This window comes from Dunckerocampus dactyliophorus, chromosome 17, assembly GCF_027744805.1.
Source record: "Dunckerocampus dactyliophorus isolate RoL2022-P2 chromosome 17, RoL_Ddac_1.1, whole genome shotgun sequence".
Classification (NCBI taxonomy): Eukaryota; Metazoa; Chordata; class Actinopteri; order Syngnathiformes; family Syngnathidae; genus Dunckerocampus; species Dunckerocampus dactyliophorus.
This window is the reverse complement of record NC_072835.1, coordinates 9,710,407-9,729,573: the sequence shown is the minus strand read 5'-3', so window position 1 is coordinate 9,729,573 and position 19,167 is coordinate 9,710,407. Positions and strand designations below refer to the sequence as shown.

The window sequence follows — 19,167 nt, the reverse complement described above, 5'->3', positions numbered from 1 at the left end:
TTTTATTACATGCAACTGATAAAAATAAAATAAATGAACAAAAGCAAAATTATTTGACTTTTTGGTGCCATAGTCTCCCGTGGCCCTTTTTGTATGTTAACAATATAACAAAATATAAATATAACAATATAAACAACACAACAAATACACATTTGTGAAAATAAGTACTGAAAATATCGATTTAATCACGCTAGTATCAAATCGGTACTGATACAACCCTTGGTATCTTTATTATCGATATTTGGCTCGATCCTCCCGCCGCTGGTATTGATTATCAAAGGAACAACTGCATTATTAAATGGAACTCAGCTTTCTTCTCAGTTGCTCACGCCACCAATTTTAAGGTTTATCTGTAACATTTTGTTTTCGGAATGTCAAAGGTCAACAGTGTTAATCTTGATAAATTTGTAAAGGAATTCGCCATAGTCGAACAGGTAATGTTTAACTTTGAACACACAAAGTGAAGTCAACAGTGATGAATCAGTCCTGATTCTTATTGAGAGTTTCATGCGAGGTTGCCTGTGTTAAATGTTAAGTTGCACTATTTTGTCCACAAACTATGAAACTCTTAAACGTAAACGTCCGTTTAAAAAAATTGACGGCCATCTTGTCACTGTTGAATCAGCTTGTGATCATTGTTTCAACAGAATATGACCGAATTAAATGGTAGAAACAACCTGCTGAAGAGCAAGCTAGACGATGCCAATAAACTCGTGAAATTCTATGAGATCAAGGAGAAACGTTTGACCGAAGGTGAGTTCATGTTGCTTGTTTTTAATGCCTTTGTTGTTGCAGTACTTGTCTGTCTTTTAAGTTACAGGAAACTACTGCATTGTCTAAGTGATAAGTGATGAGTTTTAACCCGTTCACTAATGTACTCTATATGTATGTATCACCCTCTTGTGGTCATTCTGGCAAATTACAACAACTGACCATGCCTGACAACATTGGGAATTTACAACAGCTGCCTGAAAATTTTAGTTTAGTTTAGTTTGGTTTAGTTTATTTCAACATGAAGGTTACAATGGAATACATCTCGTGAATTATTTTTTTCACAGTTCCACATGTCCAAAAGGAGTAGGAAGAAGCAAAGCTTATTTAATCCTACCTCCCATCCATTCTACATCTAGTACAGTACATGTAGTTCACTTCCTGCATTCCATGTCATGTTTTCTATGTATATATAAAATATACATTATAATACAACAAAATATACATTATAGTACAACAACATTAATCATAATAATAGTAAATAAATAAATAAATAAATGTTTAAAATAAATATGAATAAAGAACAAAACTTTTTTCTTTTTTACAAACAAAAATTTAATTTTAAATTAAAATAAATTTTAAAAAATAAATTAAAATAAAAAAATGCGTGTTTTGAAGTTTTTGACAGTTTTGATCAAACATTCAAAAACATTCTCCTGCAGGTAACTGAGTTATTAAAACATAATGCAGTCGTGCAAATAATATTAATGCGGCGGTATAGTTGTAGTTCACATAGTTAGCATGCGTGTCTTAAAAGTGGCTTGTATAACTTAGAAATACTTTCTAATAAATTATATTATTACACACATTGGTGGTAATTGGTATGGTTAGTGTTTTAAATATCTACTTGTGCCCTTTTGACAAACTCTTTCAGAACGAGACACTCTGTTAGTCACAGTGAACACCCTGCAGCAGACTCTGCAGGAGCAGTGCAACCTCAGAGGTGACTAATAACACTCGTACACTTGTTAAATGAAGTACTACTACTTAGTAGTAATGTATTGCTATCCAAAGATTTGTCGAAACTTGTGAAAGAGGATTTTAGTTACTCTGTTTTGGTTGGAACTTGTTTTGAGTTTGTCACAGACTCACCACAATTATACTGAGGTTATAGTCTTCAATCACTATCACATATTCTCATATTCTCATGTTCTAGTGGAGAATGAGTCATTGAAGATGAATATGGCCGACCTAAGAAAACAGATTGAAAGAACAGCAGAGGTAAGAACGGGAATGACTAAAGTACTGTACGAAGGTAAATGGCTCCTTTTCGCCTAATAGTTGGCGCAATCCCATTAAAAATGATCCAGTTAGTTCAATTCTCCATCTTGGAGTCATGACAATGTGTCAAACAGCTAAGCATGATGTATATAGGACCTTAAAGCTCAAGCTAAATGAACTTTATACATACTGTTACATGTTTAAATACTCAAGTGAAAGTCAAATTTAAGTCATAAATGTTACATTGTCCACTTTTTGGACTTTAATCACATGGATAGTTACTTCTGTGAGGTTGCTCATACCAATCAAACTATAGATTTTTTAGCAGCCTTTTAACATGAAGATTTTTTGAATACAAATGTTGTGTTTCTGTCTGTTTACTACAATATATGTTTAATAATAATAATTGTTTGTATAATATTTTATTTTTATCCACCCTATCTCAAAGTGCTTCAGTAAGTGGATTTTAAAAACAGCGCCCCGGGGGTCAATTGCAGCTTGTTTTTTTTTATTGACCTGCGGCACATTAAATAAAATTGAACAGAAAATGAACAGCAAAAGTGGGAAAAATACAGCAAAAAGTAACAATGTACAGAGAGGAGGCTGAAATGTTGATACTAATAACTAATAATAACACAAAGTTTTGTCTGTAAATACATATAAAGTTTTTTTTATTCGTTTTACAAAAGTTTTAAATACATAAAAATATCAAAGTGCACATTCCTTACTTAAACACATGAAGATCCTAAATATATATATATTTCATTTTATATATTTATGACATCTCTGATATTTCTAACTTTATTTTATTTTTAGAATTTATTTATCATGATATGGAATTAATCCTATTGCATTTATATTCTATTTTTAACATCTTTTTTTCTTCCTTTAATATTGCAGAGGCTATATACTGTCAGTTGTTTTTTTTTCACTTATTTTAGCTTATTAGGATCTAATATATTATATTATGACACTTTTTCTTTCCTTAATCACTGCATCTATGAATTTTTTTCCTTAAATATGGTAACACTTAACCACAGGAAGAGAACAAACTTAAAATGAAAATATGTAAACAAAGAAAATATTGTGAATATCAACATAGAAATGGTATGAATGAGTTATAAGTAATAAGACATTGAGAAGTGGTCGGATTAAATCAACTCTGCTTCTTCCTACTCCTTTTCGGACAAATGTAACCCTCCATTGTTAAGCATATCGGAAATAAATAAACCATACCATGCCATGGCTGAGTAATATACCGCGTCTTGTTTCTATATCATCAGGATGGGGAGGCTGAGATCCTGCGACTGCACAGTGAAATGAAAGCACAGAGACAGAGCCACGGGAGGGCGCTAGAGTCAGTCATGCAGCAGTGCAGGAAGCAGGTGGAAGATGCCCACACCCAGGCCGGCAATCAATGTAAAATCTCACAGTCTACCTCACTCACGCAATCTGCCCCACTTTGTCGAAATCTCTATTAGTATACACGTCAATTTCACTAAGATAATCCATCCGCCTGGTAGGTGAGACACATCAAGACAGTAGTACACCACGCAGTCACAATCATGGCATAGAAACATTGTGGCGTCTCATACTGCACAGTTTGATCGAGTTTTGAGGAACTTTGTAAGGGAGGGGTGACTTTATCAGACACTGATACAGGGCATACAGTATGTGAAGCTTAAGTGTTCTAAAAATGCAAGAAAACAACTGCAAAAAAGTGTAAATGTAACAAAGAGTTTGAATGTTGATACTAAAAAAATGAATATGTAGTTAGGGCTGTCAAAAATAACGCAGTAACTAAGGGACTATCTACACGGAAACATTTTCAGGTCAAAATGGCAAAGTGTTTTATTTTTTCAGCCTCTCATCCACACGGGAATGGTGTTCTGGGTAACCTGAAACGATATTTTTTGAAATACTGCAGACAAGCAATACAAGAACGATGATGTCACCGACCCATCGCCGCATCGTTGCCGTCACGTGGCCAGAAGTGAGCTATGACGACAAGCCAACATAATATGGGAATATTACGATGGACATGACTCACCTCAGTCGACATTCTCTTGATATTTTGTCTTATACTCCATAACGACTCGCAGAAGTAATGTAACTTCTCGTAAGCGGAAGACGACAGACTTATGCGCAGCCGTTCTTTTTTCTTCAATGGTTTGGTGTGTCATGTGGTTCCGTCTGCGTGCCTGTTCACAGCGCCACACGTAGGTGTACCTTGTGTATTACATCGTTTTCACTCCGTGATGTACTGTATTCCTGTCTGGATGCAACTACACACTAATCCGCCACAGTGTGGACGCAACTTTTTTCAACCCGGCAAAAAAAAAAAAAAAAAATCCCGAGAATGTTCCCATGTGGACAGGGCTTTAATAAATTTGTAACGTAACAGTGCAATTCCACGTGTAACAGACGCCAGCCTGTGAGGCTGCGCAAAGTGTACGTTGGTAAACCTCACTCCCCCTGCCTTGAGAGCTGCGCTGTATACGCGGTCGACAGTCCGGGATTTTGGCTGTGTGGTCAGCGCTCTCGTCTCCCATTGTGAAGGTCCTGTGCCCCCCGTGTGGGCAGTGCGAAACAGGGCGGGTTACACACGGACATGCCGAACATCTTTATTATGCGAGTATGTGTGGTCTAAATAAACAGAAAGACAAAGATACAAGTACAATCTGTGGATATTCTTATCGCTCGCTTCGTAACTCTTAATGCGGAAGTACAATTTGCTTTATTTAAGTGTGCTCAGAAATCCAGAACATGCACAATTTAAAGTCTTTCAACGCAACCCCTCATTGCTCAGGGCTAAAGTGTGATTCGGATGTTCTGCTACTATGAAAGAGACGAGTGTTACGCAAGTAGATTTGCAGACATGCGTGGTACCTTGACTTGAATTTTCAGTTAATTTGGAAGTGTTAATACATACAAATGTATATACAGTCGTCCCTACGCTACCTCGCGATTCGAACATTGCTCCCTCACTCTCGCGTTTTTTCCAAAATGAATTCATAAATGATCACTGTTTTGTGGTGTGGAAGTAGTATGTTTTTGCCTGCTTATTTTGTCCTTCTCCCTCACTCGATTTCAAACCCATTCTTATATTTAGGATAAATAAATTGGAGGCTAACTAGTTAGCTCGGTATACAGTATTGCTATGGTTAAAGCGATGGCTGTCTCTCCTGTCACTTCAGATATGCCGTAGCCTGCGTACAAGTGGTGCACAATGTCGGAGTGTAGGTCTACGTATGGCAGATGAATGTCAGACTGAAGTTAAGTTACAAACGTTATAGTCGTGATGGATGATATTTTTTTTAATGCCATTCACGATCGACCCACATTATGTTTGAGACAGTACAACGAGGAACTTTCCCGACGCTAATGTGTCTTATTATTGTTTATCATGTCTACTATACAGTATAAAGTAAAAGGAGTATAAAGGTGACTATAGGGGTGTTATTTCATGTTTATGGGACTCTAATAATGTTTTAAAAAAACATTTTTAGAAGGTCATAAACTGGTTTTCTATGCTCTAACTACAAAAATATTTTATTTATTAATATTAAAACCTACTTCTTGTTTCTTGTACCCTGCCTCTCGCCCTAAGTCAGCTACAATAGTGACTGGAGGTGACTGGAAGTATCCAGGGTGAAGTCTGGCTTTTGCCAACATTCAGCATATCCACCAAAAGGGGATATGTGGTTTAAAAAAGGGGTGAAGTGGATATTCTCTCTTGAATGTAAAACCATATTTCATAATTTCAGACTTCTAGATCTCATTCTCCAACCTTTAACCATCTAACTGTACTATTTGGGTGGTCTGACTGGTACCGCAGTGAAAGCTAAAGAGGCCGAAGTGAACGCGTTACTGGAGCAAAAAGACCTGGATCTGGAGGAGATGAAGAAGACGCTCAAGGACCAGGAGAGAAAACAGCAAAGCGAGTTGTTGAAGTTGCAAATGGAGGTAAAATAAAAGTTACTCGTGCAAGAGTGCTGCTGAATGAGATGGAGATATTTTATTGCTCTGTTTATGGACAACCTTGGTTAGGTTCATGAATCCCTTCCAGAATGTCCTTTAACCGAAACAAGTTTTGCCATAAGAATAATGTGAATAATCATATTAATATGAATAATGTAAATGCAATGATTTCATTCCAGAGAGACGTTTTTATACGGCTTTACACGTTTTTATAGTTTTACAATTATAGTTTTGCATTTACTTGGAAATGCGTATAAATGATGAATGAAAGGGATAAATGAACATTTAAGGTCACTTTTCTCTTGATCGTTGACAAAGATGAAGGGAGATCAGCACGCACAGGAGCCTCGTGTTTTGCTATAAGTTATTTCTTGAATTCAATAGTGTTTTTCAACTCCTTTATCAAAATACAGGCAGTTGCCATTGTTTTGGCGCCATGGTGGACTATTCTGCAGCTGTGATCAAAAGAAAAGCAAGGACTTGTGGCGTCACTGTCTTAGTTAGCTAAGAACTATAGTTAACTGCTGATGACATCATAGATGGGCGATGGCGCTGACTTCCAGTTCCTGTTTCCAATTAGCAAACTAATAGGCTGCTAACAAGGACGTTATGTGATAAAAATGCATTAAGAGCACAGTTAGACTCACGCAGTGTATTAAGAACACGACAACACGTGCACCATATTGTACGCTAACCGGAAAATGGAAAACTTACAGCAAAATTTTGCCGTAAATTTTTGACAACAGAAAAACATGCTAACTGAGGTTCCACTGTCCACTGCCTGGCTTCCTCTCAGGTGTAATTTACCTTTAATCCATCCATCCATTTTTTATACCGCTTCATCCTCATTAGGGTCGCGGGGGCATGCTGGAGCCTATCCCAGCTGACTTCGGGCGACAGGCGGGGTACACCCTGGACTGGTCGCCAGCCAATCGCAGTAATTTACCTTTAAGCCACTGGTAAATACAAACCTAAAGTAGTTAAGATTCCTACTTTTCTTGGGGGGTACTATTAGCCAATGGTGCTGATCCGCAAGTAATTGATACACCCATAAGAATATCTATAGAATATCTAAGAATATCTATTTTTGACACAGAAATTGCCCGCACCTGCCCCTCCAAATCCTCCTGCTAGCTTGATGTTGACCTTCTCCTCTGATTTTGGATCAACACATCAACAGTGACTGTTGTAATTATTAGATTAGCTTCAGCTCCAAAATCCTCCCCTTCTCTCTTCAATTGCTATTGTTCACTCTTGACGAAGGCATAGAAGCACAATCCAAGTTTAAGACCTAGATATGCCTCAAACACCAATTAAAGCTAGTGCTTCCGTAGTAAACAACAGTACACAACTATGGTGCGTTCAAAGCCCAGTGAGTAAAATGCGAAATATCAACAATTGAAGCATAAAGACATGTAAAAATTGTGGGCTTTTGTAGAAGTGGTACATATATGCTGTACATTTGACCTGTATTATCACATATTTATAATTTGGTGAATGATATGCAGAAAACAAAATAAAAAAAATTGTGCACATGCAAGTGCTAAAGCCTAGAGGTCATTTACATTATTATAACATGATTTTACCTGATTATATGGCAACATTTGTGCAAGCACTGCACAAAAGTCTTAATGGTAATGGTCCACTAATACAGATCACACTGTCAGGCGGTTTGGGGTATTACAGAACTTTACTTGTTGAAGTTGCCATTGAAGTCTTGATGTTCAAAACTCTAAATAAGTATAATTGACTTGCACCTCATTGCAGATCATTAACCTAAATGAAAATGTAGATTGACTTGTGTTATAATTTGCTTTGGTTTGATGCTTGTTAGGCTGATTGGTGCTGATTTGATTTTTTTTTACAGTTCGGTGCAAAGTTAAGCAGAATGCAAAACACAGCTCAGTGTAACCAGCAACAGCAGCAGAAACAACATGAACTCAACAACACGGCACATAATTTCTTCAAGCGGGTGAGTGTGCTTTTTAACAATGCTGCTTAAAGCCATGTTCATGTTCTCAAGAATCTATTGAAAGTTTGGTTCCAAATAGATAGTTTGTTGTGGCCACCATATTTAACTAGTCAGTCTCTCCAGGAATTTGATTTCACTATTAAGGCCAATCCCCGCCATTTTTTCATGCCCTTTCAATTTTATCCAACCACAGCACCTTTACCTCAAATTTCACTTAGACTGTTAGTCCACCCTTGCATTTAGTTCCATATTTACAACTTGCAAATCTTGTGATACTTTACACAATACCACGGTAAGGCACACTTACTTGGAAATGTTACAGTCATCACATTTGTTAACACATATTACAGCTAAAGTCCATGCAAGTCAGTTTCCTGGTGTTTTGCATGAAAGTGGCAGTAAACTGTTTTACACTATGTGCAAAATTGTGGTGGAAAACAAGCAATTATCACTTGACTGGCACTTTTCATCCACAAAACAATGCCTGGACGGTGTCGCAAACACTTCAGGTGACCAGGACTGAAATTGATGCATCCAGAGCCTTTGCAAGCACTAAAATAAACAAGGCGAATAACTTTAAAATGTACTGTAAACACGGAACATGTGATTATTTGGCTGCATCTCTGGTGTGTGTTTAAACATTATTAATGGGCGTTGTTAAAATGGTTTAACCCAAACATTTTTGTCATATTAACTGCCTTCACAGTAAAGCATTGACAGCAAATTGGTAAAATCGCAGGCTAAAAGAAAACTCAAAACATTGCAACTTTTGAAAAAGCTGTTGTCAAATCAGGTATTTTCAGGTATTTTAAGCCTGCAAAATCCTGGAGGGACTGACCTTTAAAGCCTAACAAACGTTAAGAAATATATTTTTGCATCAAAGCAATGCTGGAAGGAAAACTCTGGCTTTTCTGGCATGTAAAGTACAGATCAACTCAATCAGTGTCAATCACTGAATTGGAAAAAAAAAGATAATTAATTGAAATTGTTGTTGGAATACTCAGTTATTCAAAAAGAATGAACGTGCTGCAGGTGGTGGCCACATTGAACACTTGAAGGACATGAAATAAAACTTGATTGTTAGTAAATTACTTGTGGCTTGGCTGGAGTTTTTCCTTTTCCTAAAATATTATGTACTGAAGTCAGTTCATTCTTTTTGAATAACCCTATACTGTAATTCATGCCAATTATTATAATATTCTATTATTATTATATACATACATACTGTAAATATAATTATATTGTTATAATTATTATAATTCATGTATTATTTATTATTCATTTATTTTGCACAGAGTTGAGCTATTTTTATCTATCATGTGTATTTTTCTTTACCCTAGTCTATTTTTATTTGCATGCCCTTATCATTTTACTGTTTGTTATTATTGCTAGTTTATGTTTTTATGTTGCACCATCGCACCGTGCAAAATTCCTAGGTTGTGAAACCTTTCACTGACATCGACAATAAAACTATTCTGATTCTGTAACGGCGCTTGTTTGTCCTTTAGAAGCTGCAGTTCATCCAGGAAGAGAAGACCAAGCAGATTGAGGCTCTGCGTCAGAGAATCAAAGAGCTGGAAGATACCCAGCGTGTTGGCAGCCTCAATGACAACCGTTTGAAGAAAAGAAGGACCTAGTTTGTTTTAAAGCTAAGCTTCAAGTATAAGTATTTATCTCATCTTTAGGTTCCTGAGGTGATAGCATTTTTGGGTGCGTGAATTTTATTTATTTGATTATCCTAACGGACATGAGGCTCATGTCCTGTCTTGTCCGTTGTGCAGTTTAACCGACATGCGGACAGGTGACCAGTGTGCTGAGATCACAGTTAAACACAGGCGGTATTCCTGTCTAAGGCTTTAATCCAATCAGATACCCACATAGGAGGGGGTAGACAACACAAGGGCAGTTTCAAGTCCATTCAAGAAATCAATTCTGTACAGTATATCTTCTTTCAAGCAAAAAAAAAGGTTACCTAACTGCAATTCAGATAGGTAAACTTATTTTGGTATTTCTTTTAGAATGGATGGGTTATTTGTACTTTACATGAAATCCTTTATCTTTCCATGAAATTAGATCTACATTTGTTGAGCCAAAATTGCAACGTAATGGCGTGTAGGGGTAAACAATCTGCAGTTATACATCTCAGCCGTTCCCACGCTACTTCTCACACAACTGAATGGCGAATCGCCGTCTGGTGAAGCTGACATGATGCTTTGTAATCCCTTTACCTGTGGTGCTCAGCCAGTGTCGAGAGGGAACACAGCGCTAATCCCAACGAGAACATTGTGTAATACTATTGCGTAACATTTCATCTCACAAAAGCCAATTGATCGGCTGCATTTAACACAGCCAATCTGCTAAACCAAAGCAACCATTTGACATATGATACTTTTCAGTTGCATGTGAGCTCATTTCTCAGCTGTTTTGGGCTTTGTTTTTATTTAGTCTGAACTGATATCAGCTGTTTCAGGGATTGGGGCAGACCTAACTTAAAACAGTATTAGAGTTCATGACACCGTAATTGGGAACCTTTCCTCAGTGAGGGTGAAAGGTGGGCAGAGGTGAGGGGGTGTGTCTTGAGAATCCTTGTTACCCATCAGTAGTATTGTAGTCCAGTCCATCGGAAGGCAAGGATGGGTTTTATGTTACAATTTCGAGGTTAGGTCTGAGTTTTACACCTTGAAAAGGATTCCACATCTGTGTTTGGAAATTCGGAAACTTGGTAAGAAGTAGAAAATGTTCATTTAAATATGTCTTGTGTTTATCTGGTTAATGTGTTTGACCGTACTTGTGTGCACCGTAGTGTAATGTGTGCTGTAAGTGAATGTTGCAAGTAAATATAAGGTATTTCCTGGAAACGTGTCCTCAGGTGGTTACGCCAAAAAAGTGCACTCAGCTTTGCAGCAGTATTGTGTTACATTAAGACTCATGGCTTTTTGCACACTGTATTGTAACAGTACAAGATGTGCATACCTGTTGGCATTTGTAAAATAAGGAACATTTTTCGGAAAATAAGGGAAATTGTAAAGACCCGAATGCCCCCTGCCAATGCACTGCACCATGGTCCTCAAAGATTGCTCTGGCTCAAGACTGGATACCGTCACTATTGTCACTTACTCACAGTACCGGAGAGGATTTATTCATTTTTGTGTGAAAGTTAAAATAAGGGAAACGTAAGGGGAAGTCTTTAAAGGGGAGGGAGACAAGAAAGAAGGCCAAAATACGGGAGTTTCCCGGAGAAAATGGGGGGATTGACAGGTATGTGGATTTGTACGTTGCTGTTATACTCTGTACAATTGCCTGTCAAACTTTTGCAGATACAAGTATCTTCAGAAATGCCTTCCGGACAGTTCCAAGTATCAAACCCTAGGTTCCACCACAGCCGTTACAGTCTGACAGACAGCTCGGACCAGGACCAAGAGGAGGATGAAGAGGCAGATACCCCACTGCGCATTACCCCCCTGCAGAAGCTCACAATAGAAATGCACAAGAATGAGAGGACCATCAAGGAATTGATCATAGGACGCAGGGTGGGCTTCTACAAGGTTCGAGGAGAGATTGGTCACGGGACGTTCTCCAGAGTCAAAATGGCTTTTCATGCTCTGACTAGAGGTTAGTGATTTTATTGCTTTGAGTTGACAATATATTCAGTTTATTGCATTGTACTACTACGGTATATTACCACAAAGGTTGAATACATCAAGCTTCTGTTTTAAAAAATGATGACATGACATGATGGAATATAAATAATCTTCTTTATGTGTCAAACCACTGCCATCATCACGTATTATTTGTGGAGGCATTTTTAAAAAACATTCTTAGCGCTCATTCGAGTGAAAGATAGAGCCATTTGTGACTGTGTCTGAATGGAATTCCTTTTTGTACTTAAAAAAATTATATTTCCTAGTTATCCTAGTTATAGGAGTTAAGGATCCTTGACGACTACACTTTTATCAGTAATCCTTAGTACTATAATCTTCTAGTTGTTTGTGTGTTATTATTCTTGTATGTATTCTCCATAATTTTGCTATAATAACTACCACATCTACAGTATCATAGTTATCTAACAAGTATCCTAGGTCACATTACAATTACAACACTAATATCAGCAAATATCAGCCTTTGAAAACGTCAACAGTCTTGTTGTCATTTGTCCTCATAGACAAAGTGGCACTTAAGATCTTGGACAAGACGAGGCTTGACACGCAAGCCCAGCGACTTCTCTCCAGGGAAGTCAGCAGCATGGACTCCATGCAGCACCCCAATGTGATCCGCCTCTATGAAGTGGTGGAGATGCCGAGCCGTCTCTACCTGGTGTTGGAATATGCCGGCGGGGGGGACCTACACAACAGGATCTGCAACGAAGGAAAACTTGCTGAGAACACCAGCAAGATCACCTTCTCACAGATGCTGTCTGCCATCAAATATATGGTGGGTGACCATGCTGTGTGCAACAATCTGACTGGTTTTCCTGTCACGCAGTTGATGGTTGATCATGGCTGGATTGCAAACAGCGGAACCTGTGTTGAACACAAGTCATAAAAACTGACTTTAAGTTAAACATGGCTTTTAGTGATGAACAAAGGCATAATCTCAACCACATATTTACTTCATGCATCATTTTTAACCATCACAATGACCAGTAAAATTTCAGTAGTTTATGAAGAGGACATAAAAAGATGCCAAGTGTCTGATAGACACAATGTACACACATTACACAACAAACTTTAAATTTAACTATTAATTAAAAATAAATGGCATAATTAATTACAATAAAAATCATTTTAAAAAATGTAAAAATATTAGTATTGTACAAATAAAATAAAATATACTAATAATAATCAATCATTATTATTTAAAAAATAATATAATAAAAAAAAATAAAAATACAAGAAATATACACTAATAATGTAAACAAAATATATACTATAATTAATAAATTATAATAATTTTAATAATATATATCATTTATTTATATTTTATTATATACACTCAGCAAAAATATAAACATTTTGGTTTTTGCTCTAATTTTACACAAGCTGAACTCAAAGATCGAAAACTTTTTTCTATGTACACAAAAGTCCTATCTCCCTCAAATATTGTTCACAAATCTGTTTAACGCTGTGTTAAGTGAGCATTCATAATTTATTCACCCACACGTGCGGCAAATCAAGATGCTGATTAGACAGCATAATTATTGTGCAGGTGTGCCTTAGGTTGGCAATAAAAGGCAAATTGTGTCATTCTTCTCAGTCCGTATCCTACCTGTCTACAGGTTTTTAGATGCTCAGCCAGCAATACCAAGAGTGGTATGACCTGACACTATCTCTGCCTCCCCCCAAGGATTTTAACCCCTGTTTCTATCATACTATCTGTAATAATCAAAGCATTTAGTCATACAGGAATAATGAAATGAATATTTTGCATTGCAGCACAATATTAACATCATCCATCGGGACCTGAAGGCAGAGAATGTTCTGTTCACCACCAGTGGCTGTGTGAAAGTGGCAGACTTTGGATTCAGCACGCAGATTTCAAACCGAAATGATGCCCTCGACACTTTCTGCGGTTCGCCGCCATATGCCGCCCCAGAGCTCTTCAGGGAGGAGTGCTACCTGGGCCCCCCAGTGGATGTGTGGGCAATGGGGGTCATTCTTTTTTTCATGGTGACCGGTACCATGCCATTCCGTGCTGAAACCATGGGCAAACTGAGACGCTGCATCATCCAAGGCCTCTACACTATCCCTCCCTGGGTTCCTGGTCCTTGTCAGAGGCTCATCAGGGGCATCTTGAAGCCAGAGCCCGGTGAGCGTTATGCAGTTGACCAGATGCTGGGCTGCGATTGGCTTTTACCAGTGGAGTTTCCCTGGTCGTTGGCCTCTCAGGAGACAGCGAGCCCTCTCCAAGGATCTGAGCGAAGGGACATTGTGGAAGAGGATGAAATGGAGGAGGTCAGAAGCTCACTGGAGAAGCTTGGGATCACCTCAGAACACTTACGGAACAATCAGCTCAACAACAGCCGTAGCCCTGTCACCGGGGTCTATCGAATCCTGCTGCACCGGGCCCAGAGGAGGCGGGGCTGCGACAGTCTGCCCGTGGTCCGAGGGATGGTGCGGGACCCCAAGCGGGAGGGGCTTCGAGCATATCGGGGTCTCAGGCACACTTCCAAACTCTGTGTGCTTTCATAGGCTTCTTAAGCAGTTTTAAAAAATATACAGTGCATACAAACATTATGATTTTCTATTAACATTAACCTAAATATGTTTGCACTTTGTGAATTATTCATACTGAGATATGACATCCTTGGGGCCACTTTTTTTTAAGACTTTCAAAGAAAGTGCCTGATTAAGCCTACTCCTTAGAAGTATACAGTATGTATATTGTGACACAACAAACAAAATGTTATTCTCTCTTCTGTTAATTGCATGCAATGGGTTAGATTTGCCATACCAGCATAGCAAAAATCAGCATGACAAATGATTTTTTTGTCTTATCTAGCGTTTTTTATTTCTTTATGAAAAAAAATGCTGCACTCAATTAAAGCTTAAAAGGTAGAAAAAGCATCATGCAGGTCTTATTACAGCATGGAGCAGCTGAAACTGCTTATTTTATGGATCCTTTACCAAAGTTTCAGCAGGTTGCTGTGAGTAAATAGTAGTCCAGACAGCAGCTGGCAGGACACCAGATGATACATGGGAGGACTCCCATTTCCACAACCGGTCCAAACCAGCTAGACCCAACCAGATCCTTGCCCTATTGGCAAGGCAGTGCAAACTAAAACCGTAGCTCCTCCCCTCCCAGCCTTGACTGACCTGCACCTGCAGGGATGGCAGATGGCTTGGCTGCAGAGACATCTGCAGGCCAGACAATAGGAGCTGTGTGCGGGACGCTGGGGCTGACAGGCCCAGAGCTGCGCCATTGTGCACCAGGCTTTACACATGGAGATTAGACGAGAGGGAAAGGAGGGGGTCTTTTTTTGTTCTTTTTATGCTGCAGGGGACAACAACGGGGAGCAGATGACAGACCAGAGCCCCTTTCAGACAAATTTGCTGTGCTTTAAACTTTTGTTAGCACAAGCCTGATAACCCTCCTCTTTAGCCCACTCAACTATACACACACACACACGATATCTACCAGAGAAAATGCATACACAAGATCCTTATTATCTCAGTTTATTTCCACTTGTAATTTTACAACAATTTCTTTAACACATTTTTCAACAATGACTAATTCTTCAGTATATAACTAAAAGTCTTTATATCTAACATTCAATTATGTCAAGCATATTCTAAAGTGAAACCTTTAGAGAATAGTTTAGAATAGGGTTTTTTTTTGTTTGTTTTTTGTCGCTAATTTCTCCAGCGATACCTTTTGAGAATATAACACTGTTTTTACTTTGACATTTTGGAATTTACTTTTTTCAATAGTTGCACAAGTTAAGTTCTTTTTTGCCGTTATTATATTTCAGCCTTATTCTAAAGTGAAACCTTTAGAGAACAGACATACATTTTTTAATATATATATTTTAGCATGATTTTGTCGTTGTTAAATTTCTAAAGTGAAACCTTTAGAGAATTAAGACAATTCTGGAAAGTGGGAAACGTTTCCGCTGACTGCAACTGTTGTCATGTTGCTCAGCCAAGAGGCCATCATTAAAAAGTCCTTTTTTTAACAAGTCCTCTTCCTCAGCACCGCTTCTTCTCCTGCTGCGCGTGCTTCTCCTTCCTCTCCAAACCTCATCCGCACAAAGAATGAGGGTCGATGTGTCGCTCTTGAGGCATACCTGACCTCATTCACACAAAGAATGAGAGTCATCTTGGCATGGACGGGACAAGAGGCGACGGTTCCACGGGGGCCCCCTCGGGCCGGCGCCGTGCTGCCTGGATCGGGGAATCCTCCTCAGGAGTATCCAGGGATGAGCAGAAACAGGCTCATCCTGTCCATCAGGATGAGTATTTCCAGATGAGAAGCTTGACAGCATCTGAGACAAGACAGGAGCCCACATCAGCGTCCGGGGAGGCTGATCTCGGGGACCCAGTCGTTCAGACGCCTGCTCTCCTCGCAGAACAGGTGCAGCTTCTCCAGAGCCGGGTCCTCCCAAGAACCATCAGCTGGGTTCTGTTCAAACAAGAAGAGGAGACAGGATTTTGACATGCGCTTTCTCTTACCCATGCACAGTGGACTAAAGACTATGACTGTTTTTTTTTAACTTTATTTCCTGTCTGTATCCAACTCATGTGTCGTCCAAATCCCGCATTCCATAATTTGAGTGCTACTTGCATTCAAACTGAGAAATAATTACCCGGATATAATTAGTGAAAAAAGGAAGTGGAAAATATTGCTACCGTCATTTCCGGTAAGTATGCAAGAGCAGTAATCAATTTGGGACAGCACTACACTGTAAAAATTCACGCCCTCTGCAACTAAGTACAAAACGTACATATATACATATTTAAGTGTAAGTGGTGACTGACACATACATTAGTTTCAGTTCCAGGAACACTGCGTTTCTCTTTAATCGCCATTTCTCGCGACGGTGGACGCTAACAAGCTGAAATGGTGGTTGCTAACTGACTAACTAACTAACACAGCGCCCCTAACGTTTGGGCGTGTGAGCTGCACGTACCGTGATGAGGACACAGTGGGCGTCTTCGAGCTGCACCGACTTGTCAGCGACAATCTCAGCCAGACGCTGCATGTCGCTCACTCTGACGATGCTGATGTCGTTGTCGAAGCAGAAGGACTGGATGAGGGTGAAGTGGATCTGCAGAGCAATGTCACATTCGAACTCCTCGTCCGTGGCCAGCACGCAGAAAGACACGCTGTCTGGATCGCTGCGCAAAATAAAAATGAACTGGGTTAGATATCACCTGTAAAGATACAGGATGGTGATGTGAATTCACCTCAGGTGCAATACTTACAGATTCATCACTTTTGCACACTCGTAGACGCCCACGGTGAGGGAGTCGTTGTCTTTGGCGGCCATCAGCACCTCCTCCAGGGCTTTTCCGGTGCACTGAGCACGCTCGGTGGGTTTCTGAGTGAGAACTTCCTCAAGAGTCATGCTGATGACGGTTTGATTCCTCAAAAAAGCAGAGAGGGAGCTTGGAAGCTTGGTTTTGAGTATATCCGTAGAAAGAGCGGAATGTCCTCTCCTCCGAGCCTTCCACTCCTTTTATACACAGCAGCTCGCGCGAGGGCAGTGAAAGAGCTGCTCTCTGATTGGCTGCAGCTCCTCAATGCATTGGTATGATAATACTATTGTCACGCTTCTGGCTCGTGGCAGATTGATGGGGGTCATCGCGCCACGCACCCCCTGAACCCCCCTCGTTTTGTGTGTGTGCAACAATATTTTCTTTTCTTTTTTTGTGCGGGCAACTGAATGCAGTACATAAATATTACACTCACATGCATTATACTGTATGCAGTATTTGTCTTGTATGATTGTAAAAAAAAAAGCATTTAAAAGTTTTAACTATCTGCTGTCCAGAGAAAGGGCAGGTGGACGGTGCCATCTGTGCCCCTATTGTGTGTGTGTGTGTGTGTGTGTGTGCGCGCGCGCGCGCAGAAGCCTTCTATTATCAGAGCACCCATACAAATGCAAATGAGCAGCGCGTGCCAGAACCTTGTGCGTGCCTTTCACGCAGACCACGTGATAATCAGCTGTCCGCAAAAATCCTTGCATGCTTTTTTTGGGGACACAAAATGTAATGCAAATGTGCATGCATCCACGCTTTAACTTTGTGCACACGTTGTTTCGTATCGGTGCATACCTATTTCCGCATATTCGTCCACACTTATTTGCTAAATTGCCTAATAATCCAAACGGCACCACGCCACTGCCTGTGTGGAAAAAGGAGGCGGTGCAACAATGATTCAATCACTCTTTTGTTAAAGTGAAGGCAAAGCGGCAGATGGAGAAGTGTCGCTATGAGCCCCCCCTCCGTCCCTCCTCGAACCTAAACCCAGGTCAACCCAACCCCAGGGCGCCCCCATCTATTGTGCACAGGTCTACATGTGCTGCCCTGCTGTCTGAGTTTTGATTAAATTTGAATGCCAAAGGGGTCACACTTAGCTTACGGTGCAAACTTTCACACTGAAAAGTCTTCTTATCTCTCAGCAGCGCACGCTGATAAAAATCACTTCACGGATTCAGCTCGTGTGTGTTGCAATCACAGAGAACGTCGAGCGTGTTGTGTTGTGCAACAACAAGGGCATTATTGCAGCAACAAAACAAGTGTTTACTTGCAAACACGCAACTTTCAGTTTCTCTCCCGTATACGTGCGCTCGTGCTAGATCACGCGGAGATACGGTGGGATTGATACGCTCGCATTGCCACGAGGCAGGCGCGTGCAAAATCGATACGATCCATTGTGGCTGCAACACATCTGCCACACCGGGGCAGTGAGCGGCAGATGTTGCTTTGGGGGAAGTGGTCCTCGCTTGTGGCCTGCTGCGTCCCACCCCCTCATTGCAAAGCTGTAATTGAAGTCAGCTAGAAAGTGCTGCAGGTTATAAATAACTGCTGAGGCATGGAGGAGTTGGATTAAATCAGATCTGCTTCTTCCTACTCCTTTTCGGACACGTTGAATTGGGTTCTTTTGTGTAACTTTGTTAGGCATGTTTGAAATAAACTATATCATAAGTCCAGACTGCACTTATTTTATTATATTTTATTTGATTTTTTTCTGAAGTGGGGGGGCCCCCGGGCTGGACTTTGCTTCATTCCATGTATATTAGATTATTCATTACAGTCATATTTGAAATTGTAATTAAAAATGTTCAAAGATGATGATCGTAATATATATAAATAATAAAATAAAATGAATAAAATAAAAAATAATAAGCTTGGTGATATAAGATATAAGTGATATATTATTTGTTTTATTCATTATTGCTTTTGCTAAAGTAAAAAAGAAAAAGTCTTGAAATATACTAAAATAACTTTGGGGTGTGAAATCTGTGTTGCAAACTTGGGCGCAAAAGGCGGGCGATAACACAAAGTTGGTATCGATCCGATACCAAGTAAATGCAGGGCCAATATTACGATCCTGATACTGATTCTTATTACTTGAAACGTTTCCAAATCATTGGATGATTTTCTGATTTGAATGAGTTGAAAGTCAGAAACATGTGACAACGATTTTAGGCGAACAAAAATAGATCAACTACAACAATTAAAAATTAAAAATAAATAACAATATCGAGAAAATAACACAGT

General features: G+C 39.4%; 3 protein-coding genes across 5 annotated transcripts; 2 read left to right on the top strand and 1 right to left on the bottom strand.

The window, feature by feature from the left end:
- The first annotated feature begins 267 nt into the window (after positions 1 to 267).
- LOC129170209 (coiled-coil domain-containing protein 152-like) lies at positions 268 to 9,599 on the top strand. The gene is made up of 8 exons (XM_054757520.1): positions 268 to 434; positions 648 to 753; positions 1,646 to 1,714; positions 1,928 to 1,992; positions 3,276 to 3,411; positions 5,831 to 5,958; positions 7,841 to 7,945; positions 9,454 to 9,599. Exons 1-8 carry the CDS (start codon positions 372 to 374, stop codon positions 9,580 to 9,582), a joined length of 801 nt encoding a protein of 266 aa, XP_054613495.1. The 5' UTR covers positions 268 to 371; the 3' UTR covers positions 9,583 to 9,599.
- Positions 9,600 to 10,520: 921 nt separating this feature from the next.
- Positions 10,521 to 18,639, top strand: nim1kb (NIM1 serine/threonine protein kinase). Of its 3 annotated transcripts, none has more exons than XM_054757518.1 (4): positions 10,521 to 10,667; positions 11,263 to 11,557; positions 12,108 to 12,376; positions 13,378 to 18,639. In XM_054757518.1, exons 2-4 carry the CDS (start codon positions 11,281 to 11,283, stop codon positions 14,131 to 14,133), a joined length of 1,302 nt encoding a protein of 433 aa, XP_054613493.1. In that variant the 5' UTR covers positions 10,521 to 10,667; positions 11,263 to 11,280; the 3' UTR covers positions 14,134 to 18,639. The 3 variants fall into 3 exon arrangements, with proteins under 3 accessions (XP_054613493.1, XP_054613494.1, XP_054613491.1); XM_054757519.1 differs by lacking the exon at positions 10,521 to 10,667 and adding an exon at positions 11,081 to 11,203; XM_054757516.1 differs by lacking the exon at positions 10,521 to 10,667 and having other exon boundaries at positions 11,188 to 11,557.
- On the bottom strand, positions 14,883 to 17,146 carry gadd45gb.1 (growth arrest and DNA-damage-inducible, gamma b, tandem duplicate 1). The gene is made up of 3 exons (XM_054757521.1): positions 16,867 to 17,146; positions 16,572 to 16,779; positions 14,883 to 16,063 (listed from the first exon to the last, which is right to left on the bottom strand). The coding sequence occupies exons 1-3, from the start codon at positions 17,007 to 17,009 to the stop codon at positions 15,950 to 15,952; spliced, it is 465 nt and encodes a 154-aa protein (XP_054613496.1). The 5' UTR covers positions 17,010 to 17,146; the 3' UTR covers positions 14,883 to 15,949.
- Positions 18,640 to 19,167: the final 528 nt, after the last annotated feature.